Source organism: Aspergillus puulaauensis, chromosome 2, assembly GCF_016861865.1.
Source record: "Aspergillus puulaauensis MK2 DNA, chromosome 2, nearly complete sequence".
In the NCBI taxonomy this organism is placed as follows: domain Eukaryota; kingdom Fungi; phylum Ascomycota; class Eurotiomycetes; order Eurotiales; family Aspergillaceae; genus Aspergillus; species Aspergillus puulaauensis.
The window spans coordinates 4,715,513-4,730,826 of record NC_054858.1 but is presented as its reverse complement, the minus strand read 5'-3'; the positions used below and the strand labels follow the sequence as shown (position 1 = coordinate 4,730,826).

Here is a 15,314-nt window from a genome sequence, read left to right as displayed (position 1 = left end):
ATCCTGGGCGGCGTATAACGGCCACATCAGCACCGTGCGTCTTCTGCTATCCCACGGCGCCGACCCCGGTGGCAACCCAGGTGACCTTGTCGACGCTGAGTCTGTTCATTTCCCTCTCGCCGTTCCATTGCTCGGCAAGCACGCCCGCGTAGAAATCGTCCAGATGCTGCTTGATGCCGGAGCGGACCCGGATACATATTACGATTCCGGCCTTCTTATCCTCGCCATGCAAAATCCGGCCATCCTCAAGCTGTTTCTAGCCCATGGCGCCCAGCTACATGAAGACATCATAGAAGCCGTCTTCAAGGAAAACGACCCAGCCCTTCTCCAAGCCCTCCTAGATCAGCTTGACATTACACTAAATGAAGTCCTCATCCCCATACCCAGAAGAAGAAGATCCAACACGCAGATACTGCTGCTCAAACTCACCGGATGCAGCCAGCCCATGATCGACCTCGTCCTCCAACACGGCTTCAATCCCAACCCCAACACCCTCGACGACCTAACACTACAATACGCCGTCTCAGACGCCGCAAAACACGGAAACGCCACACTCCTAACCCTCCTCATAAAACGTGGCTTCAACATCAACCACACCGACCAGCAAGCCGACATGCTCGAAAACGCCGCAAACGGACGCGACCACGCCGCCGCCGCAGAAACCGTCGACCTCCTAATAGCCCAGGGGATGGACATTAACGCCGTAGACAATGAAGGGAAGACGGCGCTACTCCGTGCAGCCTTGTATCCACCGAAAGAGTACGACTCGAACGCGATATCGATCCTGCTAGCCCGCGGGGCGGACCCGTTTGCGTATGTCGATCGGCCGGACCCCGATGACGGCATTCTGTGTCCGATGCAGTGCTTGTTGCATTCCTGGCGAAACCCGAAATGTCGTTATATTGCTGCGCTGTTGGAGGGGATTGATGCGAGAGGGGATGATGTTGAGTTTGCCTTGCTGGAGGAACATCTTATGTATGGCATTGAGCTTGCTCAGTGGTGCGGCGAGCCGGTTTATAACAGGATTGAGAAGTTGTTGAGGCAGTTTTACTGGCGGAAGGTTGATGAGCGACGGGCGAGGGGGGGGGCTGTTATTTGTGGGAGCAGTGTGGTGAAGGGGGAGCCTAGGGCTAGTAAGGGACTGTTTGTACCGAGGGAGGAAGAGGAAGAGGAAGACTAGCATGTATATAACTGGTCAATAATAATACTAATAGAACGAAATCCAGGCAATGCATTCCCGAGTTCAAACAAAGCCCAAAAGAGCGTCCTTCGGAGAATACCTCGACTCAGTCCCATGTATACCATGCAGCGGACACGCCGTGATTCCCTTCTTCCTCTTGAGCGATACATCCAAACAGGGAGCCCACAAAAGTACCGGCGCAACCGGAAGGTTCCCCACCGCCGTAGCGTATCTGATCGGGCTTTCCAGGGTGTCTTCCTCCATTCTTATGCCGTACCAGGGTCGCATGACTATACACAGGGATTTCAGCCCGTCGAGCTTCCTCAGGACCTCGATGGCGTGGTCCCATTGGAGCAGGAGTGACGGTCTAGGGTCCAGTATATTCCCCAAGTACGATATAGATTCGAGGGAAAGGGTTCGGAAGGAGCTTAGACGTTCCTGGGGCATATACTTGCAAAGCTCGGTGAGGGTCTTCGGGTTTTCGATGTAGAAGGTGTTCTTCTCGTACAGCATGTCGATTGTTTCATGGTACCTGTGTATCGTGGATATTAGAATAGCTGTTTCTATACAGGGAGATCTATATATCAGGGAGAGAATGGAGACGTACATCCGTTTACAGCTTTGTAGCATACTCATTACCCTTGTATGCTTTTGCCGCCTGTAGGAGCGGCGCACCACGGCGTTATCGGTGCTCCGTTTTTGGCGAGGATGACACTCGAAATGGCTCTTGTCACACCTTTTGCAGAGGAGGCCGCTGCGAGTCTTCTCATACTGGTGTTCCACGGGGAGTTTGCAGAGAAAGCTACGGAATCGGCAGTTGCTTGCGTCCACCCAGGACAGATGGATCGTTGTTGGTGCGATGAAGGTCTCTTCGTATATCATGTGTCGGAGCTCAGGAGGGAGGCGGAACAAAGGTGATAGCTCTTGGCTGAGAGGTTCGACTGGTTCGAGTGGGAGTTTTGATCCCTTCGAAAGCTTTGCCTTGGTCCTTCTTTTCGGAGTGAAGATGCGCTTTCGCTTTGCCATTTTCTGATGCTGAACGATGATGGGCGATGGAGATGAAAGATGAGAATGCCAGAGGCAAAATGTTAAATATCTAATATGACGGTTGCATCATTTACCATCTAAATGAATTTTAAGTTACAAAGTAGACGTGCCACCTCCTTGCAATGGGTATCATGAGAGTGGCTTTACAAACTCAAAACGTCGAATAGTATCAATCTTCACGAATACGCTGATCAACACGGTAAGTGCCTGCACGAGACACCGCTTCTCTGATGAGCTTCTAACCTATAAGTAAACATGGTGACTCACTGCTCATGGTAATCTGGTTGAACTGGACCCATCCCGCCTCTAGAGCTCCAGGATCATCAATAGGCGAGGACGGCAGGGACGGAAATGGTTTATGGCCCATTTGAATAAGGGGCATATCTATGGCCGGTGGTGATTCGCATCGAGTTAGTGCTTCAACAGCTATGAATATCAGCATAATAACTCCTTGATATGGCCGAGAACGAACCTTGTCTTCGGTGGCGTGATCGCTTGTAACATTTTATCATACCCCATAGTGCTATCATGAATGTCGGTATCGATATGCACATGGTTATAAATGAAACAATATCTTCTATCGACCAGCCCATATTGGTTGAGCAGGGTGTGGTTGTATACCAAGGCAGCAGTAAAGGGAAGGAGTAATGAACAAGTTGATAAATTTGAACTATACTTGGGCAGAACAGAGCAAATACAATTGTGAAATTAAGACTATCGGAGCTGGGGTAGGGCATTGATATAAGTCTCGATGTACCTCGACTGCGCTCTATGCTGACCAGGAAAGTGGCACGCGAAGGCCTAAGCACTCGATGTTCGTTTGATCCAGGCCTTGGCTGCGCATAACCACAGTAATTGAATCCTTCATTTTTGGGGATCAGTCACACTTTTGCCCTGACCTTGGTGCAGCTTCGAAGTTAGGCAACAATGTAAGCTCCATCGTAGAGTCGACGCCGAGTTTGATACATTGCCCAGAACAGTGAGACTCGTTCTAGAATCAGTGAACGTGTGGCAGTGCAGGCGGAGGGCGAACTTCTCTTCTTCAATCATACTCCTTTTGACCAAGGCTACGAAGTGATATGGGAGTCATGGGCGAGGGAACCGCATCGAGTATACAGAGCGAAGGATGTGCGTTGGTGATAGATGTGCAGTGGTTGGGTCATTACCATGCAGCTTGCCTGGAGAATGGCAACCACGACAAGATCTAAAGACCCCGTCCGTTTCAGAATAAGCATTGGCGAAATTATGGGCACTGACAGGTTCATTCTGAAGGCTAGACCGCCAAAGGGGAGATCCAGAGGGCCGTGGCTGTGCTGTCGATACAACCACTATAGGCCCGAGTAATCGCACTAAGGACGACATCAAGCGGTGACACTGACCACCCAGCCAGAGCCCGCTTACACCTCGAACGGTCGAGCCTCACGAACACCTCAAGGATGCAGGGGCCTGCCCGCTGATCATCGTAATTTCAACCTTCAGGCCGACCAGACACGTGGGGAGGCCGAGACTCTGTTCTAGACCCTGCTCTAGATCGAGCCCGGCCCTCGACTCGACGGTCTAGGCCTTCTTCTTAATCCGATTGTCATTAAAAGGCATGTTTTCTTTTGTGAGGCTCATTACTGTTGGCGTCCCGAGCAAAAGCGATGTTCTTCGCGAAGAGACGTCGAGGTTGGACACTGCAAGTGGGAGCAGGCCTGGACTTTGTCGGTTTGGTCTCGCAACATCTAGCGTACATGGTGAATTACCATCTCTAACTATGTGTTGATAACTTGATATTGATATTCGCGTTGTTGAATGCAGGCCCGGACCGTCCCGCCCGCAACCGAAGCCGCATACCACTGTTAGACATTGCAAGAGAACTTATTATTCTATATATTAAATAGAGGCCAGAAATCGGGTTACTACGGTTGGTGACTCATGGTGGGGTTAGTTGCTTACACAGCAACTGTCGGCGAGTAACTTATTATTAACCAAGTTAGTTAACTCAAGTTACTTTCTCCAATCTCTCTAAGTCCATTCTGTATTTCAGACCACATAATGTCACCCAAGACCTTCATCGTCACCGGTGCCTCGCGAGGTAGGAACCCAATTCCATCCTGCAGCGACTCAACTAACTCCGATCCAGGCATCGGTCTCGCAGCTTCCAAATTCCTGCTAACGGCGCCCCAATCCCACAACGTGGTCGTGGTCGCCCGCAGCGCCGAGCCCCTCCAGAAACTCAAAGACCAGTACCCCAAGCAGGTCGAGGTACTCAGTGGCGATCTCGCTGATCTGTCTCTCGGCCAGACAGCAGTCGATCTAGCCCTCAAGTCGTTCGGCCGTCTAGATGGACTGGTTCTTAACCACGGAACCCTAGGCCAAGTGAATAACATCGCCGAGGCCGACGTGGAACAATGGAAGCAGGGATTCGATGTCAATTTCTTCAGCCTGGTCTCTTTCGTAGGCTACCCTACCGCATCAACTGAAAGGGCATTAGAACTGATATTCTCCAGGTGAAAGCTGCACTTCCAGCACTTCGCGAATCCAAGGGCCGGATCATCTTCACTTCATCCGGGGCGTCTGTCTCGGCATTCAAGGGCTGGGGTCTATACGGCGCAAGCAAGGCAGCAATGAACCATCTCGCTCTGAGCCTCGGGGAGGAAGAGCCCGAGGTGACGTCTCTAGCGATCCAGCCGGGCCTGGTCGATACAGAGATGCAGCGTGAGATTCGTGAAGACCGCGTTACTACTATGGACGCCCAGTTCCATTCGTTCTTCACTTCGGCTCATAAGGATCGGGGGTTGCTGAGACCGGAGCAGCCTGGGCATGTTATTGCAAAGGCTGTTATTGGGGCCGAGAATTCCTTGAGTGGAGGGTATTTCTCGTAAGTTGGCTATTCTTCTTCTTATCAGCTTGGTGTGATGGTGCTAACAAGGATTAGATGGAATGACCAGGCTCTGGGAGCTTTTCAATAGAGTACTAAGTCTGTACACCAGCCAGTATATATCGCATAGAAGATGTTAATACATTTAGAAGCTTGGATCTATTGCATGCTGCTTTCATATTTATTTACAGTTATTAAAGCATCTCTAGCAACAACTACGATGGTAACTGCAGCTTTAATCTCCCTTCTTTAGAAGAACCAGCCCAATCGGCCTTACACTGTAAAAAGGACGAGCGGTGTTGATCGCCTGGTATCATTTATACAGTTACACTAATGCTCGCAAAACGCGACTAGTATCCATCACGAGGCTTCCCTCCCTCAACCTGGCCACTCGCTACACCAAGTTCGCGCAGCATACCGCCACCCAAGACGCCCACGTCCGTGATAATCGAAACCATATCGAATCCCTGTTGCGCGCGGTTCTGTGCGTCTGTGCCATCGGTGCCTGCTGAGCGTTAGAACACCACGCTACAGCTTATTAAAATAGGTTGGACTAAGAGAAACGTACAGAAAATAGCCGCCTTCTTGCCGGCAGACTTAGCCGCTTTCAGGATCCGCTGGATAGCAGCTTCGTGCTCTGGTCCACTGCGCTGGACACCTATTTGCTTGGCGAGATCGAAGGGACCTGTAGCGCAGCGCATTAATCGAGTGTACTAGTATAAGGTCAACCATTTGTAGACTCACCAATCAGCACACCATCCAACCCCTTCACCGCAGCAATCTTCTCAACGCTCTCCAGGCCAGACTTCGACTCGATCTGCACAAAGACAACGGTCTCATTGTCCGCACCCGCATCGTATTGCGGACCATCAACACCCGGGAATGCATGCAGCGCGAACATAGGCCCGTACCCTCGAGAACCTGTCGGGGGGTACTTGCAGTACTGCACGACCTTGGCGGCGTCCTCCTATACACGAGTCAGCAACCTCACACCCAAAGCACCGCGGATTGATTGATTAACGCACCTCAGAATGACACATAGGAGTTACAATTCCATGCGCCCCAGCATCAAGCGCACGCTTGATCAGCCACTCCTCGCCCCATGGAACACGGATAAGCGGGCTGGCGCCTTCAGAAGCAACGGCATTCGTTAACTACACGGAGTTAGCCTTCCACCACACCACACCACGTCAGGTACCAAAACTATAATATGGATAGACCTCGTAGTAATCCCGATCGGTAATCAGCCCGTGCTCGGCATCGACCAGGACCCAGCTGAATCGGTTTGCGTGCTGTGCTGTTGAGCGGAGGATTGTCTTTGCGACGCCGGAGCCGGGGAGTCTGGATGTTATTAGCTTCACCAACTTTCTTTGCAGATAGGCGTCATGGAAGTGTGGGATGCGCACGTGAGCCAGAAACCGTATGCAGTGGATGTCTTCTGCAGGGCAGACTTGATGGCAGTGGTGAGAGCCATGGTTGTATGTTAAGCTCGAGTATAGGAGGCAAAGGTGTGGGAAATATGTGGAGAAGTGGTGGATAAGAAGATAGAGAAAGAGACAGATGACAGAATGACAGGAGGGGAAGATGCAGTGATGGTGCAGTGAAGACAGTGACGATGGATAGTAACGATGGCGGGGGGTTCCCCGCAGTCTGTTGACTCCTCGGTCGCTCGGTCTTTCTCCGAATCGCTCTCGGCAAAATACCCCCCGAGCACCCACGGAAAAGTGGCCGGTGTGCCTCCGTTCGGAAAAGCAGGTGCCGATGTTTATATGGTACTTTACTACTTATCCGGCATCTAACCGGGTACCATCGGGTATGTCCATTCTTATTTCAAGATCTGGTCTAAGGCTTTAGGCTGGTACGACGACATATATATCTGATGAGCGGCGACTAAAGAAAGTTGGATTATGAGCCTACATATCGCTTGAAGTAGACCACGACAGAGACTGAAAAGGACGACACACAGGAGAGTGTTATTGATTGTTATTCTCGTGTCTCTCTTGCAAGTAGGTACCCTATGAACACTAACAGCAACTCACTCCAGGTCCCAATTTCAACCACTCTCGACTCCAAACACTAGACAAAACAAGGTAAAACAAAAGTAGGAATCACTGCTTCGGCGAAATCCCAAACTCCTCATTTTCCGCAATCCGCGGCACCGCACTGCTCGTCTGATTCCTCTCATTCTCCTGCACAACGCCCTTCGTCCCCTCCAACTCCAGATTATACTCCGCATTCTCACTAAGCACATACTCCTCCCTATCAATATGGCGGAACGTAAAGTAGAAAACCACCGTGAGGATGCCGCCGGCAATGGCAGGCCCGCCCAGGTCCCACGTGAGATAGGGGTCACGGATGACAGAGGAGCAGGCGAGGCCGATTGCATACGCGAAGGCGGTGTTGAGCAGGTTGATTGCGGCGACAAGACCGCGCATGTTCTTGGGGGCGCGCGAGTATGCGATTCCGTAGGCGGGGACGTTGACGAAGAGTTCGGAGATGCCGCCGATGGCGTAGGGGATTGCGATCCACTGTTGCAGTCACCAGTGTTAGCTGCCTGTCTTTTGTATCTCTTATAATGATTGGAGCTTGGGGGAAACGTACCCAGATGGTTATCGGGGCGACGAGGGAAACGCCATCCTCGTCAACGCAGGTCTCGGATGTGCCGTATTTACCGCACGGACCGAGTTTGTACGCGTAGTAGTTGATAACTGTGTATCCGACGCCCGCAAGGGACGACATGGCCAGGCCGGTGGTGATACGGGCAACAGGGCCAAAGTGGATATGGAAGCGACGGAGGGCCGGGTACAGGATGTAGTTGAGGATAGGCGCGAAGACAATGATACTGAGCGGGTTGAAGTTACTGATGAGATCATTTGGCACGCCATTCGTCTCGAGCATTGTAGAGAGGAAACTCGCCGCCTGGCCGAGACCGTTGTCGTTGATGTACTGGATCGGGAAGAAGCAGAAGATCCCTGTTGCTTGGAATGTGCGACGGACGTCCTCGACGAACTGGTCGTCCCACCGGGTATGGATGTTTTGGCCTCTTGCTGCGATCACGGATGGTTTCGCTGCGTCCCAGAAGCCGTGGCGGCCGATGCGGAGGATTCCTCCTCCTCTCAGGCAGATGCCCAGGACACGGACAACGTTGGGGAGGTCGCTACCGCCGGGAGGGAAGAGGACGAGGCGCTTGCGAAGGTAGAACTGCGCGGATTAGTATTGATTCAATAGTATCGAGCATCAACATACCAGGACGAGAGGAAGCGGAATGTACAAGAACAACGGCAGGATGAATGCCAGCCACCATCCGATGTACTTCTCAGCGTACGTGGTGGCAACCTGCATGAAGCCGCCAATATTGATAAGGAGATAGAACCACAACATGGCGCGCTCAGAGGTGGCTTCAGGGTCGACAATGACCCTCTCGCCGCTCTTCAGCACCTTGATCTTAGCTGTTTCGCGAGGCATCTGGTCGAGCAGGAGGGGCGAGACATTTGGCTTGAACATGGCTGCGGTCGTTAACACCCAACTACCTTGGACTATAAAGAGGCGACGTACCTGCACCAACCGACAGCATATACAACGAGATAAAGTACGGCGCCTTAGCACCACCGTTCGCAAGCAGCGTGGGCGCGCCGGCCCCGACCATAAGGATATGCGCGGCACCGAAAACAAGAACACCCCAGCAGATCATCCTAAAGCGACCCGTAAACGCATCAGAGAAGTATCCAAAAAACATGGGCAAGGCATAGGCCAGCATGCTGAACGACTGGTTCACAGCATTGGCCTTGACGGTTCCCATACCCAGGGCACCGGCAGTCTGCTGGGTCCCGCGAGCAGGGGCCCCGTATCCATTACCACCAGGGGGCAGGGGGCGGTTGACAAAGTTCGAGATGAGGCCGGTGACGCCCAGGTAAGACGCCCGCTCGGAGAACTCGGCGATGCAGATGAGGTAGGCGACGATGGGGAGATTGCCGGGGACGCGACGCAGGGTCTTCAGCTCCTCGTCGGTGGGATCCTCGTGGTCGCCTGCGGACAGAGCAGCGTCCTCGACGGCAGGGATACTGGTGACTTTCTCGTTGGGCTCGTTGGCAGCTGCAGGTAGAGTCAGTATCTTGTTACGAACTCGAGGACAAGCTGGTAACTCGCACCCATAGTGGAGGACTCGGCTCAGGTACAACAAACACCAGAGGTCAAGCAAAGGTCAAAAAGATCGCGATGAAGGAGCAAGAGGAAAAGATCGTCGCCGGGCAGCAGACGTTTTAAATAGTTACAGCGACTTGATCTGGTCGACATGATTCAGCACCATCGCGTGCTCTGGAAAATGTAACCCTCTGTGTTAGTGCTCGAGCTGGCGTTCAGGGACAACCAATTGCTGTGCGGGCAATCAGACAAGCAAATAGAAGAGATAAGGAGAGGCCTATCACGCAATCCATACTGCAGGGAAATCTGGATCCCAAGCAATCAGAGTGCGCCAGAAAACGCCACGGACTGAAAGGGTTTGCCATGGCCAATCAAGCATCCTAAGCACGCTAAGCATCACTAGTCCCTGCACTTAAAGTGGCTGGAAGTGGAAAGTGATTCAGTGAATGTGTTGCCACTATCAAAGACTGATAAAGCTGGGACAGTGGGTCTAACAGGTATTGAAGCAGGCTGAAGAGGTATGCATACTACTACTACTTCTACTAATCTAGGTATCCGTACGAGGAGGGGTAAATAAAAGAGTTCTACATAGTTCTTATAGAATATTGATATTAAAGGTCTTCGCTAATAGATGCTTGCTTGATCACGTTGTTGGGTTTCAAAGAGTTCTAGTAAACAGGTAGAATATCATGACCCCTGTCTCTTTCCTCAACAGTATTGTTAGTCCTAACTCTTACACCATCAACACTCCCACCAAACCAACACCCAAAGACCATCCTAACCACGCCCTCTCATCCTGCCCACACCCCCAGTCGGACTCGGAGTCGCCGCCTCAGTCTCGATCTCAGACCCAGTTTCTTTCGGACCCGAGCCTTACCAGCCGTGACTGTCACCGGCGAAAGCGGCATAGACATTTCACTATCCGTCGCCTTGGCCATGCCCCTCCTAACATCGAGCTACAACAGCACTGGTTGTACCGTCAAGCTTGCCAGGACCGGGGAAACAAGGAGTTTGAGGTCAGTTTGGCTGGAATTGGCTGATTGCGAGGTTGTAGACAGGGCGGCCATGCAGGTCACGGAGGAAGAAGTGGAGAGGAGGCCCGAGCAGGTAAATATGGCCCAGGAAAATAATTCCAACAGCCAAGATCAATTGAAACAACAGTGTGATCGGTTTGGGCACGCAGTTGGCATGGTTGCGTGTAATGGGTGTTCCACAATGCGGCGCTGCGCCTGCATATTGGTGAGACGTCTCACCCACGGCTCCTCGTGGAGTTGTCGAGAAGGGTTGCAAGTCGATATATGCTGAGATAGACAGGGAAGAGTACTTTTCTACGGGCGCAAACACAAGACGAGATCTGATACTCGCAGGATATGCTTGATATTATGCTTTCCAGATTCGATCGATGGCATGGAGGAGTTCATTCCAGAGCCGCCAGTGGACCGCGTTAAGGAACAGTTCAGGTTTGGACTAAGGATCATCGTAAGCAGGCTAATCGGCCTCCCAGAACCTGTCATTCACTCGCTGACAGGGCGCGTGGAAATTTCCCTGTTGGTCTGGGTGAGTCGGAATTTCCCGCCAGACTGCGCCCCGTAGCAGAATATTTACCCTGCATGCCCCCCAGGTTTTATTCCTGTTTCTCGTCAGTCAGATTCGTATTTGCGACCACGATCCTGCTCAATCTGGCTTTCCTTCTGACGCTCGCCCCGCTGGCGTGGGCAGAATCCGCTGTCACCTGCATGTTGGCCGCAGCGGTCGCCAGGTGGAAGCATCGATCATCAACAACGTAACACAATACAACATACATAACCTTTTCTTTGCAGTCGAATTGACAGAAAAAGGACAACCTATTCTCTCAACTGCCACCGCCCAGCAGACACCCAGCATTGCGCCCTCGGTCTCGCCAATAATGTGACGACCGTCCAAGCCGGGATGTTGTTACAGTGGAATAGTTAACCCGGGAAGACCCGTGAGTGCCTGTCTGATACTTTGTTTGTTTCCTTTTTGGTACTAACGGTCCTACAGCTGCTATGGGACTCACCCCAGACAGAACGATCAAGGCCACCTGCACCGGACAATGGGAGCCGGTGGGCATGGCAAGCCCGGCACGGAAAGCCTCGTTATGCGTACATGTATATCGTATATGCCCATTACCATAACTGCGGGGCATTGCTCCTGCCTCAACTTCTGCGTCGCCGACTGCCACTGGGGATGATGCGCAGGCTACATCCGACACCGACGGCTCTGACGCCACGTCGACCGATGGTGTCCCCAGGGTTACTTGTGCTGCGGGCGCCGGGATAGCTCTTGGTGCCGTCGCTGCGGTTGTTGGTGTTGTGTTATAGTCTGGACTTTTGGGTACTGCGCGAAGGAGGCGGAAAATGGGACGGGCTCGCGAGCCGTATGTTGAATAGACGCTGACCAGCTAACAAAGAGTTATCTCGGTATACCTGGGGAAGACTCGTGAACCCTGACTTTTCGTTTCGTCGCATGCCTGTCCGAGTGTTTGAGTTTGACATATGATCTCTTGTGATGCTGATCCGAGGTGGATTGATATCGACGGTCATGATCATTCTCCTAATTTGCGGTCATCAATCAGTTCATGACGGATGTCCTCTTCAGCCACAAAGGACAGTTTCCTTTCGAGCTCGCCGACACCACCATCAACAGCTGATGGGCGTTGCCATACCAAGTACAAGCGCTGGCCACGAGGCTTTCACGACATTTTTGGTGAACTTTTTGAACGAATTCAATTGCATCAACTGGCAGCTGGATCAAGCCCTCTTGAATATAGTCGTTCCTAGCACCCCTCCCAACAAGACAGCTGTCGATATCGGAATGGTCGATACTCCCGCGCCTCCTCCAAAGCTATTGGGCACGTCCTATCCAAATGGGGATATGTTTCGATCCGCAAGATATGCTCCCCCGTTTCCCTGCGTCAGCTCTGCCAGAATTATATCAGGAATACCTCAGACTGTGCTACCGGCCCCCTTTGTATCTGCGCCGCAAACTTTGAGAGCCAATCTCTCGCTGGGTTTGTCTTGTCGAGAGAGCAAAGGCCACCCAAAATCATATCGTACGAACGAGGCCGCGGTGCCTTGGACAGTCGAGACAATAGCACGTCTCAATAAAAAAGAAGCAGGACTAACCTGACGGGCAGTCCATGTTGCGACCCTAGATGGAAACCCGGGAACCGTAACGCGACCTGCAGATAAATCAAACGATTGCCTCGTCCCTCGCTGAATCGATCGTGCTCAGGCTCGTATCATGCTCATGTCATGCTTATGCCATGATCATGACGAGTGAGTCTCGTATATGACTCGAGCGACCTCAAACAATCTGAAACCTCCCTCCCGTGTGTCCATTCTCGGTGAGACATGTTCGCGGTGTCCCGTCTCTTCCCGTCGGCGAAACAGTCTGTCAAGGCTTCCAATGTCCTGGTCTCAGGGTGATGGAGGTGCTTGTCGGATGGGAGGCAGAGACATCTGTTCCGCACTCAGTCTAGGGCGTTAAGCGTTCTCAGGCGGGTCCGGCGAGACGATTGATGGGAGGCTTCTGCTGCGAGGAGGTCGCGCTGCGCTCTTTGTTGAGGATATCCCTCCTGCGATGGTGTCTTGAGTGCTGAGCTTGAGTCTGCCGCCGTCAGGGGCGTCGATGTCTGGTGCTTCGGGCGTTTGATGCATGGTGGTATGCAACGGTTGCAATATGGAATGCCATGATGCGGATTGTGATTGTACACCATTCAACAGAATCACGGTGCCCCTATTCTCCGTCCCCGAGCGGCCTGCCATACGGACCGGGGGTCGACATCGGGCACGGGGGCCAAACGGGCAGTTTGAACGCCGGCACACGTGTGACGTCGGCTGAGGCGCCCTGCGTGGGATCTGGTGAGTTTCTAGATAGCTACATGAGGTCGATTGGGGTCCGTTTGGTGAAATTGCCTCAACGGTTCAGCGATTTCAGCCCCCCGTCTCTGTTTTGAGAATTACAAGGCGCTGTTTCTGATACTGCTCGGCAGCAAAACCCAACAACCAACACAGGAACGGAGGGTCCGCCGTGAACCGTGCGGAATGCGATGCTCTGCCACTCCATGTGTGATGTAGATCCGGATATAGGATGGTATCAGCGATATTTCACTGCTATGCTTTTGCAGATCCGCGGATAAACCCCAATCGCCACCGTGCATGGTCCACCAAAACATACTGTACGTTCGGCCCCTTTCAAGCAGGAAAATCAAATTGAGACACCCGGAATGAATAGAGAAGTCGTCACTGTCTATACCCTGCCCGTAGCAGCATTTGCAACCATCTCAATATCCCTCACGCTGCGTTCGGAGATGCAGGATAGCACAGTTCTAGCCACCAAAGTGGAGCCATCACAGACTGGAACTTTGGCTCCGGACCCAGCGGTGGATCCGATGCTACATGGGGGCCGTTTATCTCCCTCTGCTCGCCTAGCTGTTGGGGCCGTTGACTTCCTAACGGCTGTGGGTTCGTTAATTCCTGTTCTTCCAAGCTTCCAGCATCAAAGTCACAGACTCACACTGCTACTCGCATGCTGGCTGGCAGGCTGGCAAACTCAACACACACCGGCCGTTTCAGAATGGGGCCAGGCAATGCTTCGTCTGCATCCAGCCCAATTCTTAGTGCCCGCCTGGCCCGGTGCCTGGAATCGGTGGAATGCTAGACTGATTGTCCGACTAAGGTGCTGACGATGTTTTTGCCGAAGTATACCCAGCCACGAGAGGCTCAGCTGACCCTATAGGGACTACGTACCACGGCCACCTATTCTCGGTGCATTACATAGCCACACGTGGACGGTGTGCAGTGTGCACAGCCATAACGGATATCCTCATTTGTTCTATTCCAATTGTTCTATTCCAATTGTTCTATTTACAGCTTAACAGCGTGCACAGCCGGGGGTAAAAGGGTATTAGGGTCAATGGTAGACCGCGCTCGGACAGTCTTTAATGACAAGCGTAGATCCAGCTCCGTCGATTATCCCGATTCGGAAGGAGTGTTAGTGAGTCCGAGAGGAAGTAAGGTTGACTTTAGGGCCTGCTGGCAACATCCGAGTTGAAGAGGGTCCACTCTCAGACGCGTCTCGAGGTTGTCCGTCGTGCGACTAAGTTGGCCAGTTGGGTTTGGTGATGGCTAGAGCTACGTACTCGTACTCTTCACGGACTCTTCAGTCTTCCTTGTCGTCAGTTGTTGCAGGATCCACAGTCAAGGGACGACTCGAAGGATTGTTGCATTCGAGAGAACGAGCAGTCGAGCGAATGGTCAGAACTATCCGGGCTTCAGCTGGGAACCGGATTCGAGACCCCAACAGCCCACAGGATGTTGATTGGCCGCCAATTGCTAACTTGTCGAGGCAAAGGGCGTGGTTCGTTTCAGCCAGGGCAAGCGAGGCGGGACTCGGGGGCAGGAGGCTCAATGGCTCATCGATTGTCGACGTTGAACCAGCCCATTGGATATGCAGCCAACATGTCGGAGGAATGCGGTGATGAGCACGACTAGTGCGGAGCTGACGTCTGCTGGGATTTGAGATAACTCTAAAATGTGATTTGGAATGCGATTTTCAAATGGTGAAGGTGCCCCGGGATTTGGTATATTTCGACCCACGTCGACCCATCGCTGTGGAGTGAGTCCAGGTCCATGAGGCCAACGAGACTGTCACTTTTTCAAAACACCAAAATTTCACGCTCTCGCTCTCGCTGCCCGACTGGCCGTGGCTTTCCACGTTCCAGGCTCTCCAACATCACCAACAAGAAACAGCCCGCTGATCTCTTCACGCTCTCCAACTCGGCCTCGCGTCTGCTCCCCAACTCCGGCCTAATACGGTCAACTACGGTCAACTACAGTCTACACTGTACGCGCCTTGCAAATCGCAATCCTCCAGGGCCATTGAACCCCCGACCAAAGCCAGCCTCCATCTCCACTGCCAGTCTGCCACCGGCGTCCGCCGACTCCAACAGTCCAACACGGACCAAGATGGAAAGTCGGCAACTTCTCGCGGCCCCGGGTCTCGGTCTCTCAAAGTTGAACTAACCCGGTGAATTTCCCCTGCTCCGTGACCCTCTGGTCT

The 15,314-nt window shown here is 52.6% G+C and overlaps 6 protein-coding genes across 6 annotated transcripts; 2 read left to right on the top strand and 4 right to left on the bottom strand.

The window, feature by feature from the left end:
• Nucleotides 1-1,243: 1,243 nt before the first annotated feature.
• APUU_21896S (uncharacterized protein) lies at nucleotides 1,244-2,206 on the bottom strand (the record flags this gene model as incomplete). The annotated part of the gene is made up of 2 exons (XM_041700699.1): nucleotides 1,244-1,712; nucleotides 1,788-2,206. The coding sequence occupies 2 exons, from the start codon at nucleotides 2,204-2,206 to the stop codon at nucleotides 1,244-1,246; spliced, it is 888 nt and encodes a 295-aa protein (XP_041553658.1).
• Nucleotides 2,207-4,264: 2,058 nt separating this feature from the next.
• On the top strand, nucleotides 4,265-5,181 carry APUU_21895A (SDR family oxidoreductase; the record flags this gene model as incomplete). The annotated part of the gene is made up of 4 exons (XM_041700698.1): nucleotides 4,265-4,304; nucleotides 4,353-4,666; nucleotides 4,720-5,090; nucleotides 5,148-5,181. The coding sequence occupies 4 exons, from the start codon at nucleotides 4,265-4,267 to the stop codon at nucleotides 5,179-5,181; spliced, it is 759 nt and encodes a 252-aa protein (XP_041553657.1).
• Nucleotides 5,182-5,440: 259 nt separating this feature from the next.
• On the bottom strand, nucleotides 5,441-6,564 carry APUU_21894S (HpcH/HpaI aldolase family protein; the record flags this gene model as incomplete). Its single annotated transcript, XM_041700697.1, has 6 exons — nucleotides 5,441-5,595; nucleotides 5,659-5,775; nucleotides 5,835-6,057; nucleotides 6,116-6,244; nucleotides 6,311-6,431; nucleotides 6,497-6,564. 6 exons carry the CDS (start codon nucleotides 6,562-6,564, stop codon nucleotides 5,441-5,443), a joined length of 813 nt encoding a protein of 270 aa, XP_041553656.1.
• A 634-nt stretch (nucleotides 6,565-7,198) lies between these two features.
• Nucleotides 7,199-9,242, bottom strand: APUU_21893S (putative MFS peptide transporter; the record flags this gene model as incomplete). Its single annotated transcript, XM_041700695.1, has 5 exons — nucleotides 7,199-7,618; nucleotides 7,692-8,291; nucleotides 8,337-8,596; nucleotides 8,646-9,182; nucleotides 9,239-9,242. The coding sequence occupies 5 exons, from the start codon at nucleotides 9,240-9,242 to the stop codon at nucleotides 7,199-7,201; spliced, it is 1,821 nt and encodes a 606-aa protein (XP_041553655.1).
• A 3,494-nt stretch (nucleotides 9,243-12,736) lies between these two features.
• On the bottom strand, nucleotides 12,737-13,018 carry APUU_21892S (uncharacterized protein; the record flags this gene model as incomplete). Its single annotated transcript, XM_041700694.1, has 1 exon — nucleotides 12,737-13,018. The coding sequence occupies one exon, from the start codon at nucleotides 13,016-13,018 to the stop codon at nucleotides 12,737-12,739; it is 282 nt and encodes a 93-aa protein (XP_041553654.1).
• Nucleotides 13,019-13,479: 461 nt separating this feature from the next.
• APUU_21891A (uncharacterized protein) lies at nucleotides 13,480-13,938 on the top strand (the record flags this gene model as incomplete). Its single annotated transcript, XM_041700693.1, has 1 exon — nucleotides 13,480-13,938. The coding sequence occupies one exon, from the start codon at nucleotides 13,480-13,482 to the stop codon at nucleotides 13,936-13,938; it is 459 nt and encodes a 152-aa protein (XP_041553653.1).
• Nucleotides 13,939-15,314: the final 1,376 nt, after the last annotated feature.